At 41.1% G+C, this 23471-nt stretch overlaps 1 protein-coding gene across 7 annotated transcripts in view; it reads left to right on the forward strand.

Annotated features, from left to right (window-relative positions):
* The window catches only part of AMPH (amphiphysin), a 178015-nt gene that overhangs the window by 146462 nt on the left and 8082 nt on the right, over positions 1 to 23471 (forward strand). For 3 of the 7 annotated variants that reach the window (XM_082473484.1, XM_082473482.1, XM_082473480.1), the window contains 3 exons: positions 1297 to 1353; positions 6112 to 6237; positions 21899 to 22108. In XM_082473484.1, the coding sequence (XP_082329610.1) occupies positions 1297 to 1353; positions 6112 to 6237; positions 21899 to 22108 (393 nt within the window). The remainder of the gene's footprint in view (positions 1 to 1296; positions 1354 to 6111; positions 6238 to 21898; positions 22109 to 23471) is intronic. The other 4 variants (XM_082473483.1, XM_082473485.1, XM_082473481.1 and 1 more) reach the window with 2 other exon arrangements.

Raw genomic sequence — 23471 nt, forward strand, 5'->3', positions numbered from 1 at the left:
TCCCTGGGAAGACTCTTTTGGTCTCCTGTCTAGGTATGGTGCAGGGGTGCAGGCGTACAAGCCTCACTGCCAGTGTAATGGGAGTTGAATGGGGAAGAAGTTGGGGGAGGAGGAGCCCATGTCCAAATATTTATTATGTAAATGTTCATTTAATCCTGCTGCTTCCCTAACATGCCTGTGTGTCCGCCAGTCCAGAGACCCTCTGTTTCAGCCTCTGAAAATAATTTCAAGTCGGGTGTGGAAAGGGTACTGCTTGGTTTTCAGGTAGATGAGAGTATCTCCAGCTCTAAGTACCTTTTAATAGACTTCCAGCCAGTTCCTCTGTCTTTAGCAGCATCCTAACTTCCATTTCCTGTGGTCCCCATCTTTCTAATTCTTGATCCATTGGGATTTATGAGTAATAAATTGGCTTGCTTTTTGGCATTTCTTACATCAACTTAGGGTACAGATGTTTTTGGTTCCCCAAGTTACCTACTGTTCATTCATTTGCTTTTCAGTTTCAGAATTTTGTTGATGTTGTTTTTGTTCCCATTCTTCTTATCCTTATGGGTTTATGCCTTTAAAAATTAATTTTCTTATTGTTATTTAGTTTGGATTCTGGAGGTAACAGAGGTAATTTCCTGTGTTCAATCCACCATCTTTAACCAAATGTCACTGACTCATCTTTTCTGGAAGGGAACCATTGATGTTTAATTCTTTAGGGATTTTTTTGGTCAGATTACCCAGGAAAGATTCTTTCAGTCTCCTGGAGGGTATAAGCCTGGCTACCTGATGAAGATTCTCCTAGAGATCACTGTTCCCTGAGATTTCCTCCACCTTGATTTTTCTAGGATTCATATCCTGAATGAATATATTGTATACAGTTTTTAAGTTATGGCTCATAATTAACTCATAGAAGTCACACTTCAGTGATATAGTAAGATTAAGGTTCCAACATTTTAAAACGTTTAAATTTGTGGCTTAGATCCATTAAATTCTAACTCGATGTTGATGTCCAGAGGAGAAGCTGCAGACCAAAGATGCCTCTGAAGACACTGCCCTTTACATAATGTCTCTCATCGGATCGTTGAATTCTGCTAGCTTAGGTTTCTATTTAGAATAACTACTGTCAAAAAATTATCTCTGCATGTTTTGCTTTTCTGATTTAAAATAAAAAGAGACTAAGAAATCTTTATAATGTATTTATTGACACAATTCATGCGAGCAAATTTAAATGATGCCTTTGTTGTTGCTTTTTTGGCAAATTAACTGAAACCCTAATAATTTTGAATATTCTACTTTATTCCCAATTTTCAGCCACAGGACACTACATTATTCACAATGCAGACAGACCAGAATATGATCTGTAACTTGGTAAGATGATTTTGGTTTGTGTTTTGGGGATGTTGTTAGTTACCACCAAATGATCCAAGGTTGATCTTTGTAGGTTTTTGAGAGCTTGAAATCCAGAGTGTGGTTTCTGTAGCCCCCTCTTTTCTAGAAAATGAGAAGGAGAGCTTCTGAAAAATCTCAGTGTGACTTTGAATGTGGTTGCTTCTATTTATAAAGGCACAGTGATCCCAGCAAAAATCAGTCTCTTAGTTACAGGCTTCAGTGGAACACAGTCTTTCCATCAAGGACATGGGTGTTTCTTTTTTTTTTTTTTTTTAATTTTTTAAAAAATAAATTTATTTATTTATCTGGCTGCGTTGGGTCTTTGTTGCTGCGCGTGAGCTTTCTCTAGTTGCGGTGAGCGGGTGCTACTCTTCATTGCAGTGCGTGGGCTTCTCACTGCGGTGGCTTCTCTTGTTGCGGAGCACGGGCTCTAGGCACGCGGGCTCAGTAGTTGTGGCTCGCGGGCTCTACAGCGCAGGCTCAGTAGTTGTGGCACACGGGCTTAGTTGCTCCCTGGCATGTGGGATCTTCCTGGACCAGGAAACGAACCTGTACGTGGGTGTTTCTGAGTGACTGTACCCTATGCTACGGGACTGACAATGAAATTGCCTCGAGCATTCATGCTTGAAAGTAGATCCTTGCTTTTCCTTGAACCTGAAGCTACCTCATTTCTCATGTCCTCCCTTCATTTTGTGAGTTGTAGAAGGAAGTAATGCACAGTAGAGGTAGGATTCCTACTTTGCTGTCAAATGAGATGAGAGAAAAGCTTAGCTGGGGAGTGAGGAGGGGGCAGAAGGGTTACTCTGGGGGTTAGAGGAGATTCTTACAAACTCAGTTATCGTGGGAAACGTTTTTAGCAGCAGCTTACTTGTAAAGTTGAATGAAGAGACCTTGAGTGACATCACTGAGAGCTTCCCAGTGCTACACTACAGAGGATTTGGGCTCTTTGACGATTAATTCATGGTTATTTGTAGCACACTGGTTTTCCCATGGGAATGGCATAGGATTATCCCAGCTTCTGGCTTTCATTTTGGAAACCTAGAATTGGATTTAAGGAGAAGGAATTTTTCCTTTCAGATGATTTCACTTCTAAGTAAGGCTTTCTGCTCTGGGAAGTTTGTCTTCAAGGTTAATTCGATATTTTTCAAAGGCAAGTGCTTCTCTAGCACCTTGTCCGGAGATTGTTGTATTTTTGTCTTTTGGGTAACCAGATAAAAGTTGGAGCCTGTGAGGCCTGCAAATAAAGATTTAAATGTTTAAAATTCAGATTATATTGGTGTTAATAATGGAGCCAGAGAGACCTCCATTTCATGGTCATTGGTGGTTTTCAGTCTGGGTGCTGATGGAGCAAAGGTTATACTGGTGCTGGAGGATGAGATTTTTAATTATCAGTTGGGAATGGGTTAAGAAAAATGGAGGGACCCTGGTATAAATGAAAAGGCAATGGGTCATCATTAAATTCACACCTATTACTGTTGCAAATTCCTGGCATAGAATCCAGTGGTTTTTAAGTTTCTCTGAACATCTCCCTACCCCCTACAGCTGGTTCTAGGGGCTTCCATTGCCTGCCCTCCCCTTCTCTTTATATGTGTTCTCTGAAGCAGACTTCTTGCACCTTCTTCCCATTGGGGAACTTAGCTTCGTCATTCCCAGCATTGCAGATGCTGCTGGTGTTGCCCTGTGGGGAACTAGGAATCACAGTGACCCTCTCCCACTGAGCTGTGATTATATGGGATCTTCCCGGGAGCAAGGCAGTGTCCCAACATGGGTTCATTGACTGGTCTGAGCGAGGTGGAGGTTGCAGTTGGTAGTCAACTGCACATCTCCCCAGTCTGCATCTTATGGCCCCACGGGATATCCCTTGTGTACAAGTTTAAACCCTTTTGAATCTGCAAACCCTGCCCTGGGCTGAGGGTTGCCTCCATGTCCCTTTGAAGTTCTCACTAAATTAGCTCTCCCCAGTTTGGAGAAGCAGGATCATAAGGTAGTCGCCATATTGGAATGTGACTAGACCCTTAACTCCCAACTCTCCCAACCCATCTCTTCTTAACTCTCCAAACCCATCTCTTCTTCCTCTGCATTGACCTTCTTTCTAGCTTATCACAGAGGATGCCGGAAAATGTGCACCAAAGTTACACTACTCGTTTTGTTCTAAAACAAGAATTCCATTTCTGAGTCTCAGAGTTAAACCATGGTGGCATCCTGCTGTCAGTAATAAATATAGAGTATACCTCTCCTCTGAATGTATAATGGTCTCTACTCCAGCAAACAATAGCAAGTCCTTACTGGTGCTCCCAGATGGATATGGCATGGTACCAACCCATTTGCAACGTTTGTCAAGGGAGGCTTCTTATAGAAAAAAAAGTGGTTGAAACAGGGCACAATTCCTACAGGACTACTTTGAGATCTTTCTACAAGATGTTGTTCACAATTTACCTTTGTTTTTCTTTCCATCTTGACAAAACATTTGCAATTTTACATTGTCTTAGAAGGATTAGGAAAGTGGTTTCTATTTCCAAAGTTGAGTAGCTGATTTTATGTACAAGCATGCTGTCATGCTTCAGCCTTACTCATCATTCAGTGAGTTCTATTTGTCCCCCTAGAATTTAAGTTGTTAAGTGTGTAATGCTATATTATAATATTCGGTGTGATATTATAAATAGAGAAACATGTTGTGACTCATAGGACATAACCCGTCTCTCCTCGCCTTCATACTTTGCTTCCATTGAGTCATTATCTGACCTCAGCAAGGAGACGCCATTGGACTTATTCATGAAATCACCCTAGTTATTCTCGCCATATGTAAAACTTCAGAATTTCCTCGGACTTCCAAGAAACCCAGTCTCTGATGCAAATATGTTTTCATTTTAAGTTACCTCTGTGTTTGGTGTTTTGGGTTTTTTCTTAATGTGCACAGATATATTTATTTGATACACGTTTTGAAACTTCTCTCGACCCCTCATCCTCCATTGCAGACTCAGCTCACAGGGCGACAGCCATCTGCCTATGGGTTTCTTGCTCTTCGTCAAATTACCCTTCCTATCCTTGTTGTGTAGGTCATCTGATACCATTCTCTCATAGCAAATCACCTCGACCTCCAAAATGGTTAGATCATACTCTGAGAGCTTACAGTAGCTCTTTGCTGCTAGGAAAACTCAGTCCATTATGAAGATAATTCCTTTCGAACAATACAAGTGAAATCTTTCCCCATAAAGGACTCCTGAGAGTAGATTAGAGTGAATTTTATCTCATTCTTTCTTAAAACTTGTGTCAGATCACCCTTTAAAGGTTATAAAAGCCCATAAAAATATCAAACCTCTGTACGTTTATCTCCCTAAGTGTCCTTTCATTTTATTAAGCCCTTTCAAGACAAGGGTGGTGTGACCTTGGCATGTGTCACAGTGGAGGATTTGGTGGAGGGCACAAGACAAATATTTTGCGTATTTATCCAACAGCAGGCTATCATTATTTATTTTCTATAATCGCAGCATCACTTCTCCATCACTTCCCCACGCAGCTTGTCATGTGCACCAGCTTCAGTGGACATATGGGAGAACTAGAGATGGCCTTTGATTGCTTATGGCGAATGTCTGACGGAAGTTACGGATTCCTCCAAAGGAAGTATTTATTGGAGACTCTGTGCTCCTCTAGGAAAACGCTTTTAAACTTTCTTATGGTTTAAATGCCCTAATAGAAAAGGATCTTAAAGTGCCCTACAGTGGCCATCCATTTAGTGAAACAGTCATGCTAAATAGTGTGCTTACATTAATCTATAAATCAAAAGAGAGGAAACAATCTCAGTAGCCATGGTAACACGCATTGGCTGTGCTGTTTTTCATAGCCTGTTGTCATTTAATCCTGCTAATTTTAAAACTCAAAAAGCCTGGAGGTAAGAGATGCCAGAGGCTTGATTCAGCATATAATTGGAATCAGGAGGGTGTCTGTGGGTAGAGGTCACAGTGGGAAGAAAAGACCTCACTCTTATCCACACAAGTAGAATAGTCTAATTGGTACCACAGAGAATACTGCCTGTGGTTCCCTAAAGAATTAGTTTATTACATGAAAAAAAAAACAACTGATGGCTAAGGATTTTGTTGGAGGGAAAAGTGGAATAAGGGAACGAACAAAATGTCAGGCAGCAAAGTATCTACGACTGTGGTGGTTGGATCTGCTCCTCCCAGCCGGGGCAGTTGCGCAGTAACTTCATAGTGACCTTTCCATGCACGTTAATGCATTTTGATCTGAGTATTGGGATGGCCCCTCAAGTTTTTGGTTGCATTGCATATCAACAGAGTGGGGAGGTCCCAGAACTGTGTTTCCGTGAGCTCTTTCCTACTCCTTCCAATTTCCAAAGGTGGGAGCTCCTAGGATCTCTCCTCTCTCTGCTCAGTAGCGGAAAGTACCGTTTCAGGATCTCTTATAGATGTCCTAAGGAAGTGAATACTCAAAATGTTGAAAGTAAGTAAAATGAGTAGCCAAAATGGTAAGTCTTTTTGCCCAACTTCAACGGATATAACAGTGCTTGGTGATGGTAATGTGAAGCTTAATAAGAGTTTATTCCTAGACTTTTCAGTTGTGTAAAGACCCATCATGCCTAATGTGAGGTTTTTTTCCAGCACAGATTTCATGAAGCGAATTGCCTGTAGGATGACGAAGAAAATCGTAATTGTCCAGTATTCCGTCATGTTATCTATTCACTTGTTGAATCTTTTTCCTCTAATCCTCAAACCATCAAAGGCTGAACCTGAACAGGCTCCGCCCACAGAGCCGAAAGCAGAGGAGCCCCCCGCTGCCGTACCACCTGCTGCTGGGCTGGACCTTGGACTTGACACCCAGGCTGAGGAGCCAGTGGAGGGGGCAGCGGTGAGCGCCACCTCCCTTCCACCCTCCCCCCGCCTCCCCTGCCATTAGCTGTGCTCATCTCATCATCCCATTTCTCCCTTCTCATTCATGCTTCCCTTGGACCACATCACCTCCGTATCTGTCATGGCTCCCCAGGTTCAAATGGCCTTTATTCCTTTGACAGGGAAACTGCATGCTCTTACTGTTTTTTTTTTAAGGAAGATATCCAGAGACCTGCTCTTACGCTGTCATGTAGCCACAGGCTTGGGTCTCAAAACAGGGTGCCTTGATTCTTTCTGATACTCGCCCATTCATGGTCAATAGGTTGTAAGAACTCACAAATAACCAGACTTGTTAATGCTCTGCCCCACCTGTGATGGCTGGAGATGGGCCTTCCATTAGGGACTAACCTGCAGATGATACACAGAAGGGTAATCACCTTGTTGGTTGTGTCTACACGATGATTTCTTACCGTATTAGTTTTGTAGGTTGGTGAAGGCCCCAGGAGGGACTGAAATCCTATATTAGAAATCCTTAAATCTATAAAGACTTCTGTGGGAACAACCATTTGCTCAAAGTCAAGTCTGGTGCTGGCTGTTACAGCACAAGAGAGCTTGGGGATGTATTTTGTGCAAGAGTGGAGACTCATTTGTCTGCCTGGAACCCTTCTCTAACCTGCTCCTTTCAGCTACACACCACACCACATCGAAAACTGGGATGGGCTCTATATGCACCGTATTGAATTGGATAAGTTAACACATGTGAAAGTGTAGAATGATACCAAGGAAAATTTACCAGGGAAGTTTACCAAAGTTTCCCAGGGAGAGTGAACAATAGTTTATTTATGAAATGCAGTTAAAATATCTCCCAAGAATTTCAATCAAGGTACCCTACAACCTTCCCAGAATCTGTACAAAGAGGGAGACCAATCTCCCTATTCCCAAAATAACATTGCCTAGGTGAGATAACTAGAGAAATAAAAGCTATATTTTTGCTGTCGGTGCCCTAGGTTGTTTTACTGGGAAAAGGGTAGGTCATCTGTCAAATTTATTATTTATTAATAGAGTAGAAAAAATAAATAATAGGGCAAGATAGTGATGCAAAATACAAATTGAGAATTACTCAAGAAAAATGATCGTATTTTCCATGTAAAGGTACACAGTTGGACCAAGCTTTGTAAGGAAAACAAGACTGTGTTCTGCTAGATTGAGTGCCTCCTAAAAAGGCTGTTTGCACAGATTGTAGACTGGGAAGTGCTGAGGCTTCGTGCTCCAGTGTCCGGGATTTTTCCTCTTAACTCTCATTCCCAGATTCACCGGTGATCTTAGTAACTCAGTGCAGATGGAGCATTTTCATTTGGTGTCAGATCTCTCCACCCAACTTAGGATGATTTAAATAACAAAGGAAGGGAAAGAGACAATTGAATCTTCGAATACTGTTATAATTAAGAAGAAAATTGATTTTAAAAAGAATATGGACCATGCTGGGGAGTTAGAAAGATATTGATTAGGTTCAGATATTGATCTAGAAGTGGCTTCAGTTCTGAAAAGTTGTTATCAAATTTCTATTTTGAATAGCAGCACAGACTCCATCTTTACCAGTACTTTTTTTAAAATTAATTTTTATTGGAGTATAGTTGATTTACAATGTTGTGTTACTTTCTGCTGTACAGCAAAGTGAATCAGTTATACATACACATGTATCCACTCTTTTTTAGATTCTGTTCCCATATAGGTCATTACAGAGTATTGAGTAGAGTTACCTATGCTATATAGCAGTTATCTATTTTATATATAGTAGTGTATACCAGTGTTTTTAAACCCAGTTGATTCAGTGCCCCAGACTATTCAGTGTAAGGCTTAATGACATTAATGCCCATGGTTTTGAGCAAGGGTATTCTGGGTTTGACAGTAGGGTGGAGATGGGAAATAGACAAGCTCATGTGTTAAATACAGGCTCGAATATTGATCCTCCAATGGCCATGACCACATAACCTCTCATACCCATCCTTACTTTAACAAACTTATATAAGTAGGTTTTGTTTTCTCAAAGTCTAAGTTCATTGGTTTTCCAGTGAAGAATCTGAAAAGCTACCAATTATCAAGTACCTATTGTGTCGTACCTACTACATATATAAAGATTTATAATCTTTTAAATCAAGGGTGGTGTTAAAAATATTTAGCAAACTGTACGGTATAAGCATCAACCATTACTAGAACAGGCTTCCCTCATGTTGGGTAAGAAGATGTTTGGAAGAATTCTTTAAAAAAAAAAAAATATTCATTTGGCTGCGTCGGGTCTTAGTTGTGGCATGTGGGATCTTCGTTGCGGCACGTGGGCTTCTCTCTAGTTGTGGTGCGTGGGGTTCAGAGCACACAGGCTCAGTAGCTGCCCCGCCGCATGTGGGATCTTAGGTCCCTGACCAGGGATCAAACTCGCATCCCCTGCATTGGAAGGCAGATTCTTAACCACTGGACCACCAGGGAAGTCCCTGGAAAATTCTTCATTGTGAAAATGCTTGTCTCCTAAAGATTATGTGAACTTTAGAGAATAGAAAATTTAGACTCCTTGTGAAATGCAAGGCAGTTTGGAGAATCTTATGAAGGATTCAGGCACCTGCTGAGATGCAGAGGTGATTAAGAACAGCAGGTCCTGAGCTGACCATGTGAGTCATCCTGTCTAAGAAGAAAAAGTTCAAGCAGTTGATTTCTCCACCCTCAAATGGACTAAAAAATAATAGTAAGCGAGGGCAGCTTACAGCAGTTTGATTTGCCTAATACTCATCAAAAGTGGCTACTTTTAATGTTTTAAAATGGACACACTTGGATAAAGTCAGTGCTCCCCCCAAGTCCGCCCTTCTACTTAAGAAAATAATCTCAGAGAAAATGTGTTTTTGTTCTCTTAACGTAGGTTTATAGCTTCTTTTTTCTGGTCATAATTGAGATAATATTAGGGTTATTTTTTCTAAAGAAAGCTCTCTTCTGTTGCTAGATGTGTGATATTTAGTTGTAAAGAGATGAAAATCCACACCGTGTCGCTAGCATTAATTAGCAGGCTGGCTGTAGCTGTCATCAGTCACGATGGGGTTGACGTGACCTTTTGAGGTCATCATATTTGCTGCCGAAATGTCACCACACGGTTATTATTTCCAGTCTTGACAGAATGCATTTCGTATGAGGTGAAATTTGTGGTGGTTTTGTTAAAAAAAAAAAAAAAGAGGCAAATGTAATTTCAAAAACAGGAAATTTGAGCAGCGGTTCACAAAGAAACCTCGGGCTCCTAAGAAAAGTTTAATTATTACATTTTTGTTTGTTGTCTCATTCCCCACCTAGCTAATACTGTTTTTAGTTTTTCCCTACAGCACCAAATTTTACCAGTATATCTGCAAGATACATTTTAAAAACCAACACTTGCTGCCTCTTCTCCAGACGTTTCCATGTTATATAAGTACTGTAAATTTTCTTTAGGAAAAAAAAATCAATATTTGTTTAGAAATATATCAGAGAATTAGGTTCAAAAACAGATAAAGATGATCTTTACCTACATTTATTTTCTTGCAGAGAATCCCTTCTAACTTTCTCTAAATTTCTGTCTGCTCCTATATTTTGCTCCAATGATGTGAAGTGGACCAATGTCTTTTGTCCGTATTATTTTTAAAGAAATAATGCAGTGTAATTAAATTTAGGGTTAACATTGTTTCCAAAACAAATAAATGGGGGAAAGATCGAGGTAGATATTTTTAGAATTTTAGAATTTTTAGAATAATTTTAGAATCCTGAAAGGTGAAACACTGACCCATTATTTGAGGAACTACTTTTGGTTTTGTTGTGTTTCGTTTTTTGAACATTTCACCAAACCTAAGTTGACTTGTCAGGACCAATTTAAACCAACAACTATAGATAGATTGATGATAGATAGATAGATACATAGATACATAGATGATAGCTGATAGGTAAACAGACAGATGATAGATGATGATAGATAGGTAGATGATAGATAACTGATAGGTAAACAGATAGATATAGATAGATTAGATAGATAGATGATAGATAATAGGTAAACAGATAGACGATTGATAGATGATAGCTAGGTAGGTAGATAGGTAAACAGATACATGATAGATAGATACATAGATAGAGATATACGCTATGGTCTGTGAACTTAATCTGTCCAGGAATATTTCTGTCTGTGTGTGTAGAATGCATGTGCTAGTTTCCTCCTTCATTCAGCTGGTAGATATAGCTGAGTCCTCTCTAGATGTCAGGCTCTGTTCTGGGTCTGGGGGATACGGTGATGCAGGCAGTAGATACGGCTCCTGCCGTCCTGGTTCACACAGACTGGCTCTGGGTGAGGCAGACATTACACAGTGGTCCGGGCATCCTTCTGTGATGGGCGTGTGTGTGGGCAACAGCATTTGAGTTTTCTCCTTGTGCAGCGTGAACATGGGAGCTCAGGCTTCCACTGTGCCTCTAGATGTGAGCTCGGATCTGTCAGAGGAAGACACTGAGGAACAGGGGAAGCCAGCAATTCCTTGTCTGCCCTTCATTATCATAGAATTATGTCCAAACGCAAAGTGCTCACTCTGCAGCATGCTTTAAATTATAATGTATATAATTATATATGGATATGGATATATATGGCGATAGATAGACAGACAGACAGATATGCATGTCTTGGAGATAAGTGTACCATTTTTACCTTTCTCAGAAAAAAAATCATAGGAATGGTTATTTTCTCTGAGTTTGACTGCATTCCCATTAGCAGCTAATTACATTCTCAGTGCGCTGCAGGCCAAACAAATAGCTGTTACTTGTGTGTTCCATGGCACCCAGCACAGAACTGGGTGAATGATACATGCCCAGTAAATTCTGAGTCATTGATTTGTTGACTGACTGACACTATGATCTACTGATCCTGAAAGAGACTACAGCCAAAGCTATTAAAATACCGATATTACATGGTCATTTTCTTTCTTTCAGTTTCCATTCAGATAATTGAATTTTTATATTTAGGAAAAGGAAGCTGCTTATTGTGATCAAAAGCAGGGCCACCTTTCTCACTATGCTGCACAGTGGCCTTGTGACATCTGAGCCCCAGTTGCCACAAATGTAGTAAAATGGGATTAATGATAATTACCTTCAAAGTTTCTGGCAAGGGCTTGGAAATAATCCATGTCCCTAGTTTAGCATCTGGCACGTAGATGTTCCTCCAGCAGTGAGAGTTGGATAATATCATTACTGTCATCATCTTCATGATACGTGGTTTCCTCCAAGATAAGCAGATGTAGGTGAAAGCTGTACTCTGGGAAGGAGCTGGCCACAGATGTGGAAGATGACAGCACCCCTTTTCCTTTTGTTGCACGTTGATATTAAGGGACTTGATCTTGTTTAGGTCCCCATCAGTGCAAATTTCCTCTTGGTTCCTAAAGAAGCTGCATCCCATCAAAATTCTTTGCCTTTTCTGAGAAGACTTTTTCTCTTCTAGGGACCTTCATATTGGGTCCATTGATAGGGAATATTCCAACCTTCACTGCCAGGAAGATGTGGGCATTCAGAGGCATGCAGCCTCCTTCAGGGGGTGATAGAAGGAGCACACAGGCAGATGAGCTCCAGAGATGTATTCACAGTTGACCCAAGTGGCCGGGCCAAGACCTTTCTCTCTGCCACTGCAGCACATCACGGGGAAGAGATGGAGTTAGCCAGGGCTAAGATGAAGGTAACAAGGTGGTAGACAACTCTCCACACCTCACACCTCACAGAGCAGGTTGACCTGGGCTTGTCAGTTTCCATCTCTGGAAAATGGGGCCGTGGTTGTTCGCATATGTGGCTGATAGTAAGTATTCACTAACCACCTGCCAGCTGTTAAGCAGCACACACAAACCATCTTCCCTGCTTTCTGGGGTCTCATATTCCAAAGCCCCTTCTTGCACAGACCCATGTGAGGATTGTGGAATGTTATTATTTCTTCAGTGTTATAATTTCATGTGAACATGATCGTGAGGTTTCAGATTGTTCTTCCACTTTCAAGGAGCAATTTGTCGATGATGGGTGCCTAGTGATTTTTCAGGTGTTACTTTTGGCATGTGCTTTTTTTTTCTTATTGAGGTGCAATTCACATAACATGAAATTAATCGATTTAAAGTGAAAAATTCGGTGGCTTTTGTACACTCCTAATGTAGAACCACCACCTCTATCTCGTTCCGAAACATTTTCATCTCCCCAGGTTAAAACCCCATACCCATGGTCCCCTCCTCCAGCCCCTGGGAACTGCCAATCTGCTTTCTGTCTCTATGGATTTATCTGCCTTGGATATTTCATATACATAGAATCATACAATATGTGATCTTTTGTGTCCGGCTTGGTGTATACTTTTTGGCACAGACTAAATCTAGTGCTTGAACTTGCTGTTTTTAACGTGGCTTTGGTTGTAATTAACTTCAGGATAAAAACTCTCTTATTCTCTCAGTATTTACTGAGCTCATTGCATAAGCCCACGTTGATACCATTCCTGGCCATCCAGCCCAGTTGGGTAAGACCAGACCCAATTGGGCTGATGGCCAGGAATGCTAAAAAGACAACTGTTTATAAAACCCACCCCCACCCCCCCCATCAATCCTAGTCTTACCCCAAACAGGATTTCGACTTGGCAGAGCCTTGGAGATGTGTCTACGGGCTCAGGTCTCTCGCTCTGTGGGTCCCAGCATCAAGGTTTATTTGGTCCATGGATAATATGGAACTGAACATCCAGACCAGTGTGTCTTATAGTTCTGCACCTGTTCTTGCCCTTTCTTGTTCTGTTCATCCTCTCAGCACCTCCAGGGTAGAAGGTCCTTTCCATGGACCTCTCCTCATTAGTGGACATGAGCGGGAACCATAAGTGTGATTAGGAAAAAGTGCTTGATTTTGGATCAGAGATCCCTTCCTTTTCTCTGGCAAATTGAGTCTCAATGTTGCCAATATTGAGTCTCAACCAACCCAAGTGCTGCCTTTGAGAATTACTGTGTTTGGCCTGCAGTGAAAGGCAGTATGACTGAAACACCAAGCGAGTTAAGGCGTAGTCAACAGGACCATATTGTATGCTAATATTTGACAAACATTGTCTCACAGCAATCCTGTGAAGGAAGCATTCTTTAGGTATCATTACCGCATTTTGCAGATTAAGGAAAGTGAGACACAGAGAGTTTATGTGGTTTAAACCAAGATCACACACCCAGAAAGTGATGACATGAAATGCAAATCCTGACATTTTAGTCCATAGGTATTCATCTCATAACTACTCCAGATGCTATATTTTTCAAAAGAGCAGGTTTTATAAAAGTACATTTACAGACCAATATAAAGCCAACAGGGTCACAACTGGGCTGAAATCCCTCCACGCTGACACCAGGACTTTCTCCAACCAATGCTTCGACTTGGTGCATATTCCTAATGTGGAGCTGAAGGGTCAAAAAGAAATAGAAATGATTGTAGAGCCCAACCTTGAGCTTCTCAGAGACAATGGGTATCCTAATCCTCCACTTTGGCTGTAAAGCAGGGATCTAAGGGGATGTATTGGAAAGATCCCTGAATCAAGAGTCTGGAGACTCTTGGCTCCATGGCTAACCAGTGAGGTGGCCTTGGGGAAATCATTTTCCCATTCTCTACCGGTTTTCTCATCTCTCCTTTCCAAGTTGTGTTTGACACACAGTATGTTCTCTTCCTGCTCTCAAAAATCTACAACTTACTCCATTAAACAGTTAAGGATTTCCAAATCCTTCGTAATGAGAGCGCCCTTGAATCATGTCTTATTTTCCAGCTTCTGTTTGCTAGGCAAATGCGGTGACAGATCAGCACGGAGTGTTTCACTTACCGAGTCCAGGGACTAGTCAAAGGCTGTCGTATCAGAGCGTAGGCAGTTGGGTCTTCCACATGTGACAGTCAGCTGCCTACCTTTCCTCAAGATTCAGACCTCCAACTGCCATCTGGCTGAGTCACAGGTTGCCCAGGGACATGCCTGTGGTTCTTGGCAGGGTCAGGGTTGGGAGTTGCCAGCAGAGCATGATGACATTTCGGTGATTTGCAGATCTCCATGTTTTGGTTTAGTCTCTGGGTGTGTCTGGCAGCCCTGCCTCTGCCTTCTGCTAACCCCAGCCTGAGCCCACTCGCTAGAAGGCAGTTTGCACAGCAGCAGCAAATGCTCAAAGATGCCATAGCCAGGCGGGCTGAAATGTTTATCGTGCAGTAAAGGCATTTTCTAAAGAGCCTCTTTAACAAGTTCTTTGCAACCGCCATTGCAGCTGTGTTTTGTGGCTGCTTCTGAAACTAATACTTGCTCACGTCCCAATCTCTGAGAGTGTGCAACGCACAATATTTACCTTTGCTTGTAAAGATAAATCCACCTTTCCTGCGCATTTCTCCCATACACTTTGCAAATGAATCTCTAATTAAAACTTTAATAATTTAATGTGTATCATTATTGGATATTCTGCTATGACCTTAAAGGCCAAATTAACCCCAAAATTCCTTAACTTTGGCATTTCAGCAGGAGATCTTAATTTTTAAAGGAAGTATGGAGCTAAATTGGACAGATGTTGCCATGGCAACCCTGCTGCCGGCAGCCGAGTTGCGCTGGGACCAGGCTGCTAAAGGCTTATGATGGGACCGCAGGCGATACTAGGAGAGTAGATTGAAAAAGATGATTGAGCTGAAGGTCAGGGGGAGAAAAACCCACTAAATCCCTTTATTAGAAAGGAAACGTATAGATTATCAAATGCAGTTTGTAATACCAGGGGCAGCCTTTGAAGGGAACAGCATTGGAGGCATGGTGTTCCGTGGGAGAGCTCACGCTACAGTCTTGCTGAAGGAGAATCATGACCTGCCGTGTTTTAAGTGTAGTTGATGTGAGGAGGAGTACCGCCCACCAGACTGTGTCTTCGTATAGGAACCTTCTCTTCTCTAGCTGCCTCTTAAGCTTCTCTTTAAAATGCATCCTGAAGAGAATCTTGTGTTTTCAGACAAATGCTTGGATCTGCAGACAAGTCAAGAGCTCAAGTTGGATCCAGAACAAGGGCTGGCCAGGAAAAGGCCAGGATGGCCTGGAGCCAGGATTCACACTGTGAGATTCACCTCCCTTCATTACTTCCCAGAGGGACTCAGGGATCACTCCAGCTCCAATGGTTGTTAGTGGGAGAGTCAGAACTAAAACCCACGTTTCCAGCTCCATCTCTAGGACTACTCCCACTCCATCATATTTCCTCACTTGTAAAATGAGAACTCTGGGTTAGATGAAGCCTCCGGTCCTTCCAGCTGTGGAATCATATCAATCTCTAACTTGGGAACATAGCTAGGACTGCCCAAGTGCGCAGTTTCTAAGTGTTTTCGGTTGTAACTCTGCAGTGCACTGGATAACACCAGGAGATAGATTCTTCTTTTCCACTTTCCCATTCTGTACATATCTTTCTAAACAACGGAATTTACAGGACTATTGACAAAAATAATGGGGAGAAATTCTATTCAACCAATCTCTTCTTGATAGCTCTCGATTATATAATTTGTGCCAAGTAAGAGGGATTTTACGACATGTTTGCTTAGATGCCCGGATACATCATGTCTACAAATAAAAATGTTATTTATAATCTACAAATCTCAACTTAAAAAAATCTCAACTTAAAAATTTTATTTATAATCTACAAATCTCAAAAAAAAATTTATTTATAATCTGCAAATCCAAGAGTGTAAGTGAATGCATTGGCTGTAAGAACACGCTTGAATTCTTCAGCAAACATTGCTCGCTTGGGAGTCGTCAGTAGGACGTGGCGGGTCTGTGGAGGTGCCGGGTCTCAGGATCACTGTGGAACTCTGATTTAGAGGTGCGTTGTTTTCTTGGATGCCGTTTGGTGTGAAAAAAACACAGAATTTAGAGTTAGACTGTTCCAGTCCTGGTTTACGGACTGGGCAAGTCACTAAGTATGAGTTGACTTGTGTAGAAAGCGGGACTATATCTAATAGGGCTGTTGGGTGAATAATATGCAATAAATGTAAAACACCTGGGATAGCGCCTGGACAATTGTAGAACCACAGTAAATGTCAGTTTCCCCGACAGGCTACAGAATGTGCATATATATTTTGAAACTGTCAAGCAGAAACCTGTCTGTGGGTCAGAATTATTATTCTCCATGTTTGGGATAAATTGGAAAGCCTAGAATTCAGTGATCTTTTAGCCAAGTGCCTCCTGCCAAGAGCAAATGTCAGGAAGAGGGCTACTCTCTGACGCAAGTGTAACCAAATTAAAAATATATATTTCTTACATTCTTTACTTATCATTTGTGTCATTTACCCCAGGAATATTTTAATGAAAATCAAATGCATCCGGTGAGCACATAACTGAAGATTGTAAGACTGAAACAGAAAAAAAATAAATCACAAAATTTTACCAGATTCAGTGTCATCAGTGTAGTTTTTCATTGTAATGCTCTTTACAATTAAATATACAAAGGGAGTCAAAGCATGAATAGTACTGTAAAAGTATTAGCCAAGCTCTGGAGAATTTTCCACATACCAGGGCATGAACAAGTCCTAAAAGCACAATAACTGAGCCTGGCATAGAAAAATATGTGCCATCCATCCCACCCCAGATAAAGACACTGGTGCCCAGCCCACCATGAGTGCGGGCACATCTTTCTGAAGCATCCAGGTCACCTGGGACCTACTGTCACTCTCACACCAACACATCCTTTGACACATGCATTTGAGGGATTTAAGACAGATGGTTGTGAAATGCTTACAATGTAATGCGGAGTGCAAAAGGCAGTGCTACCTTTACTACATACAGGAATTCCCTGGACTTCATTAAGATGCAGATTCCAATTCAGTAGGTTTGGGGGTGGGGCCTGAGACCCTGCATTTCTAACAAGCTCCTAGGTGATGTTTCTGCTACTAGCTGGGACCAAGGGTGACACCGTAGATGGAGGATCCCAGTTCAGTTCAAGCACGTGTGCCCGTAGCAAGAAGGTGTGTGGGAGAAAACACATCAAAATGTTAGCATTGGTCATGAAATGATGGGTACTTTGTTTTCTTCTTTATGCTCCCATGTTTTTCACATTTTCTCTAATGACCGCCATTTAATAAAAATACTAAAATTTTAAAAAGAAACTATGTTGTATTAACACACACACAAACTAGAAACCAGCTAGTGTCCAATTATAGAACTGTTAAATAAATTGTTAAATAGAAAAAACAAAGTATTATATATCCACTAATATAATTTTTCCAAGAAACACAATCCATGTGTTCTAAAATAAAGTCCCTGTATGCACAGAAAATGAATAAAAATAAATATATCAAAATGGTACCATAAGTTATTTACTATTATTTTGAAAACCATGGTATCTATTATTTTTTTATGCAGAAAAATACCTATTTTCAGATGGCTTACCCTATAGGAATTTCATACTGGGGCATCTCTTCACTTTTCCTCATCCAGATCAGTTACACAGTTGGCAAGCTGCTTTTCAGGCATTGTTCAGAGCTAATATTGCCAAGAAAACAAACAATGAATGAATAAAATAAATCAATAAATTACACAAAGCCCGCAGATTACAAATTCTCCTGCAGCCAATCACAGCTCTTATCTGGGGTCTCAGCCCTTGTTGACCTGCTTCTAGGGCACCATCCGCCCAGAGGGACCGGTTAGTTTCTGTCACCCACTGTGTTCCCCTGCTGTGCAGGATATGGGGGCCATTGTTGCATTGCACTCATTTCATTCCACTTGCAGGAAATCTCGCTAAGGCACATAGGTGTTTGAAAGGACTCTGCCATACATGCCATGACCATATTGCTTTCCACCAAGGGGACTGTTGAGGCAGAAGATAAAAAGGCAGTAAGATCTGTACAGTGTGATAAAGTGAGAACCGCTCACCTTCTCAAAGAAGGTCCCCTGCAGATCCCTGTGATTTCTGTGTAATTAATGTGCAAATTGGCAATAGGGTGCATGTGATTCACGGACCTTGTGGATACAGTAAACAACCCGAGGGTAGGGAGAACTGTTTTTAGTCTCTTTTTGCATCAGATGTTTTCCACCATAGATCTATTTGGCGAATAGATAGTACAGTTTTGGCAGAAGATAAGATAATGGTGTTTCTCTTAAAATGTGTAGTGAAGAGAAAATTTTAATAACGTTGAATATCAAAGGCTTGAAATACTTTCAGTAGTTTCAATACTCTGGTCTCCCTTTAAAAAAAACACACACAAAAAATACAGTCATTAGTCATTGTGGTTGCAGGTGTCTAGAGTCTAGAAAAGACTAAATTTAGAGTCTAAGTCTACATTAGCTAACAGATTGGAATGCAGAAAAATAATCATAGAGGGATAACTCTGTCACTGAAAGCCTTTTTAATCTGTTCTTGATTTATCTAGAGCTAACACCTAATCTGAGCAAATGGATTCTATTTTCCATTGTATTTTTATGTTGTTCTATTATTGCAGTCAGTAAATATGCACTGGAAATATTTTGGTAAAAGAAGAAAATATGGCACAGATTCCAGACATAAGGTGAGGATCAGGGCATCCTTGATTTTTCAGAGGAATGTTGGACAGAGGCAGAAAGATACAAGGGAGTACAGGTGGCGACGTCCTTCTCTGTTTCTATAATGTTCTTAAGGTCTGTAAAATCAGAGTGTTAATTTCAGCTAGAGAAATAGGAATTCATTTCTAATGGACTCAGAGAAGGATGGAGGAGTGATCATTTCTTCCCTTTCCCAAGTAGGTCATTCAAAGTGGCTTTTCCTCTCTGTAGTCAGTGCCATTTCCTTAGCACCTTGTCTTTATTAGCATTGTTACTTTCAATATTTTGGTGATTTATATCTGCCGTCATTCTTATCAACAATATTCCACCTGCTCCATCCCTTTTTGTGTGTGTGACAGGGATCAGGTAAATTGCTGACATGCTAAAGCTGAGTTATTTGTCCCTTTGAGGTCAGCGAACATCAGAGCAGACAGACAGAGCCCTTGGTCTCCACCTGCTGGTGGCCGGCGTTGCTGCAACCACCCTGTCAGGTGTAAATCAGATCCAGCCAATGAGGATGCCTATTAAAATTATTTAACAAAGGAGAGGTGATAACATGTATATCTTGCACTAGTAAAATCGGATACAACCAAACTGATAGTTATATAGAGCCATAGGGATAAATCAGGGACTCGTTATTAACATTCTATTTGTATCAAGTTAAAAAATTACTTTTGGTAACCCCATCGATACGTCACAAAAATATATTTTCTTCGGGAGCTATATCAATCCAGTTGAGAGTAAAATCCAATTACTAATAGTATGTGCTTGGAACATGTATGTAAGGAAGGGTTTATGTATAATAACTTGGAGGAGTAGCCTGTCAATACCATAATGGCTGCTTTTTGATCTGTAACACTGTGTCTGTGTGTATGTGTGTCTGTAGTGGTATTCACTGCTCTGCTTGCACATGCTGTCTGCATAGTATAGAGCCCGTCTGGTTCGAAGCTGTTGAAACCAGGGGCATGTTCACTCCATAGGTGTGATTTTTCCAGACAGATGGAAAGCATACAAAACTTAGAATGATGACAATACAACTTGTTTTCTACATTTGAGCTCATAAGTTCATTGCATGCACATTGTCTTTATGTATAGTTGCCGATGAGGAAGAAAATTCATTAGGTCCTTAAGATCCTGGAGAGAGCTTGTTGGTTTCTCCAACAGTAAAGCTAAGAGCAGTTGTTCATTACTCTTCTTAGAATTAAGATGCCCTCCTAATATGTATTCTGAGTATTACTCTTTTAACAATGGTAACAAACATATATATAAAAAGACCCGTTTATGTAAAACAAGAGATGCAATTCTCTTAAATTTTTAAATTAACTTTTTATTATAGGAATTTTCAGTCATTCACCTAAATATAAATCCCCCTGTACCTGTTACCCCACTTCAGTAATTATCAACGTTTATAATTCACCTTAAATAAGTATATTACAATTCAAGTAGAAGGATTTCTTTTCTGAAGTCATGTGCTTTAATGCCAGAGTAGAAAAAATAAATAAATGCCATGTCATGGCCAGTGGCTGCATTTTGGATCATTGCATACCGTATGGAGAGCCAAATTCTCATAATAGGAAATTCTCCTAAGAGAGGGAAGTAAATTTCTAAGAATATGAGTAATACTTATAACAAATACTACACTGTTAGCATTATTTTTCATTTCTAAAGTAAAATGTTGCAGAAAAATGTATTCTGCAACAGGTTATTTATTTATTTTTCTTTTTTTTAATTGAAGTATGGTTTGTTTACAATGTTGTGTTAGTTTCCAGCAAAGTGATTCAGTTATACATATATATATGTGTGTATTCTTTTTCAGATTCTTCTCCTTAATAGATTATTACAAGATACTGAGTATAGTTCCCTGTGCTATACAGTAGGTCCTTGTTGGTTATCTAATTTCTATTTAGTAGTGTGTATACTGCAATGGGTTATTTTTATAAATAAAAGTAAACTTGAGTCAGAAGAAAGTTGTTATTTTAAAAAGTGCCCTGCTGTGACTGTAGGTGTGTAGCTCAGAATCTCCATGTCCCATTTCTGAGGCCTGATTGGCAGGCACTCTTCCATCACCCTTTTCAGTATTCTGGGTTTGACAGTTAATATCTGCAACATCAGAGCTTTCCTAACTTAGTAGGACAGACTGGGTAGAATTTATTCAATAAAGAAAAGGAATGGCTAATGCTAATCACATCAGCTGGCAAGATCAGTTTTTGAAAGGTGCGTCCTGAGTGTATTATATAAGACCAAGCTACAATTCTCCTTCTTTCTCAGTCTTTCCAATTTGAACCTCTCAAATCACATCTGCCAAACTGATGTGAGAGTCTTGTTCAAGACTTGGACTCCATAGCCGATCTGTGCAAAACTAGAACTTCTTATTGCACTTCATTTCATTATTACATGTTTTAAATACTATTTAAAGCTCTTCTGACTGCGTTCCAACCTTAGAAACAAAATTCTCTTTTTTTCTATCTTGCTTTTCTCAGTAAAGGACCCAAAGTCTGATTTGATTTTTGGATTATATTGCATATTTGATGACGAAAATGATTTTCCCTTCATTCTCAAGAGGTCTCGTTGAGAAACTTCCTAATTTTTTTTTTTTTTTCATGGCTGTGATTTAGCTTCTGGGACCTTTCCCCATGAAGATTTGAAAGTTCATACTAAAATACAGTTTTTCTAAATTCTGACTTTGTGTGATGAGGGTACTTTCAAGTGGCTTTCTTCCATGACCCAGGTAGTATCAGGCCTGGGCCCCTTCCATTTCATCACTCAGATAGCCTCTACAGCCTTGCCGCCCTCTGCTTTCAACCAACAAAGCTGGAAAGAGCTTGAGGAGGGGACCACGCACACCTTAAAAGCCATGTCTCAGGAGCGGCATGTGTCACTTCCATTCTAATTCCGTGTGCTACACCCAACTGCAAGGAAAGCTGAGGAATGCAGCATTGTTGGGGGCCGGGAGGAAGAGGAGTCAGGGTTTGTTGAACAAATGGCAGACTCTGGTGTACCTGCATCCTGGGCTTCAGGACATGACAAAGAAAGCCTGGAAGTCTGATGGCCTCGGCGGAGGGGAGAGACGTGAAAGGGCTGAGTCTGACTCTTACTGAGGCCCGTGGAGACAGACACAGCCTGTTTGGTTTCTGCTTTACAGCTCATCCCTGGAACGGATGCTGATGTGACAGCTGGGCCCTTGGTGCCGGCAGCCGAGGGGGCCCCCGTGGGGGAAGCAGAGACAGAGAAGGTGACTCTTCCTACTGGAGAAGGAGTGAGTTCAGAGGAGGCCAAGATTGACACCGAAGCCACAGAGGCTGTAGATGGTGACAGACCTCAACCGGTAGAGACAGAAGCAGCAGTAACTCAGGTACATGTCCTAGTAAATGGAGGTTCTAGGGAGATACCGCCCATTGAAATCCTCTGTCTGTTGGTTAATGGTGGTACCTCTTTGGGATGTGGAGTTGTGGACCGTTGGTAGCCGTTCTGTGGCACTGCACTCCACCAAAACGAAATAGTCCATTCTCAGGAAGAGCGGCCTCAGCATTCTCTCAGTATCAGCATTCTGAGGCTGCACACGGGCCCCTACTGCTCTGGCAGACTGGGCTTAAGCACGGGTAGGGGCAAAGGAAACCATGGAATAACGTGACGGAGAAAAGGAGTGAAGCACAGTGAAAAGGACGAGAATGGGGGAAGGAGGAAGAGAATATGATAGAACAAATACAGGGTTGTTGGATGCAGTGAGAAAACAGCCACAAAATGCTTAGCCAGGTGCCAGGCACATGGTGAGAAGCCCGTATTAGTAGTTAAATCATATTACTGTAATTACTGTTTTGTGGTCATGGTTTTTATTAGAGTGCCCCAAACTCACCATTAGGCGCCTTGCACCAAAAGCCCACCCCTGTGTTGGCACTTTCAAAAGAAAATGGGTCATTGATACGTACATGAAGTTGGAGTTACCCAAGTTCTTCATTTCTTCAGAGAAACACTCAAAGGCAACAAATGCAGACGTTCCTAATGTGGAGCCTCAAACCCAGGAGCCAAAGCAAGGACCGCTTTTCTCAAGCCCATGTTCTTGCTCTTCTAAGTAGAAACAGTGAAGAGTTGGCTTAATGTGAGGCTTTGCTTTTTCCTGATGATTTTACTCATAATAAATTTCCAATAATCTCTCCAGAGTTACTTAAAGCTTGAAATTGAATGATCCCTTCAAACAGCAGGTAGCAGTACTACTTAGAGAAATAACTCAAACGTATATGCCTTTTTTTCATTAGATTTTCTTTGTCACAATGCCAGGCATATTCCTGTACGTATTGCTATGCTTGTTGAAAGAGTGTATTGTTTTCTCCAAATTGGAGAATGGAGGTGCCTGTGTCCGCTGATGCCTGAGGATGTATCGAACTTGATCTCCAGGCTTCCATTATGCTAGCGAAATTCCCCTCAGTGCTCACCTTTGTTAAAAAATGAAAGAGAGATCTTGATCCTTTGGTTCTGCTTTTCCCCCCCAGACAACGCCGTACTTAGAGTGGTTGGTGGGACTTGTCATCCCTCAAGTTGTCACTGCAGTGTGGGCTCTGATGATAATCGACAAGCAAAGGACAGGCAGATTATCTCCAAACACGGGCCACCAGATCTTTACCAACAATATGGTTTCAAGGAGAAAAGCAGTCACGGGAGGTGAAATGTCAGTTTCAAGCGAGGGTTACTATTCGGTGGGACAAGAACGGACCACTGCG

Source organism: Balaenoptera physalus (assembly GCF_965194825.1).
Source record: "Balaenoptera physalus genome assembly, chromosome: 8".
Taxonomy (NCBI): domain Eukaryota; kingdom Metazoa; phylum Chordata; class Mammalia; order Artiodactyla; family Balaenopteridae; genus Balaenoptera; species Balaenoptera physalus.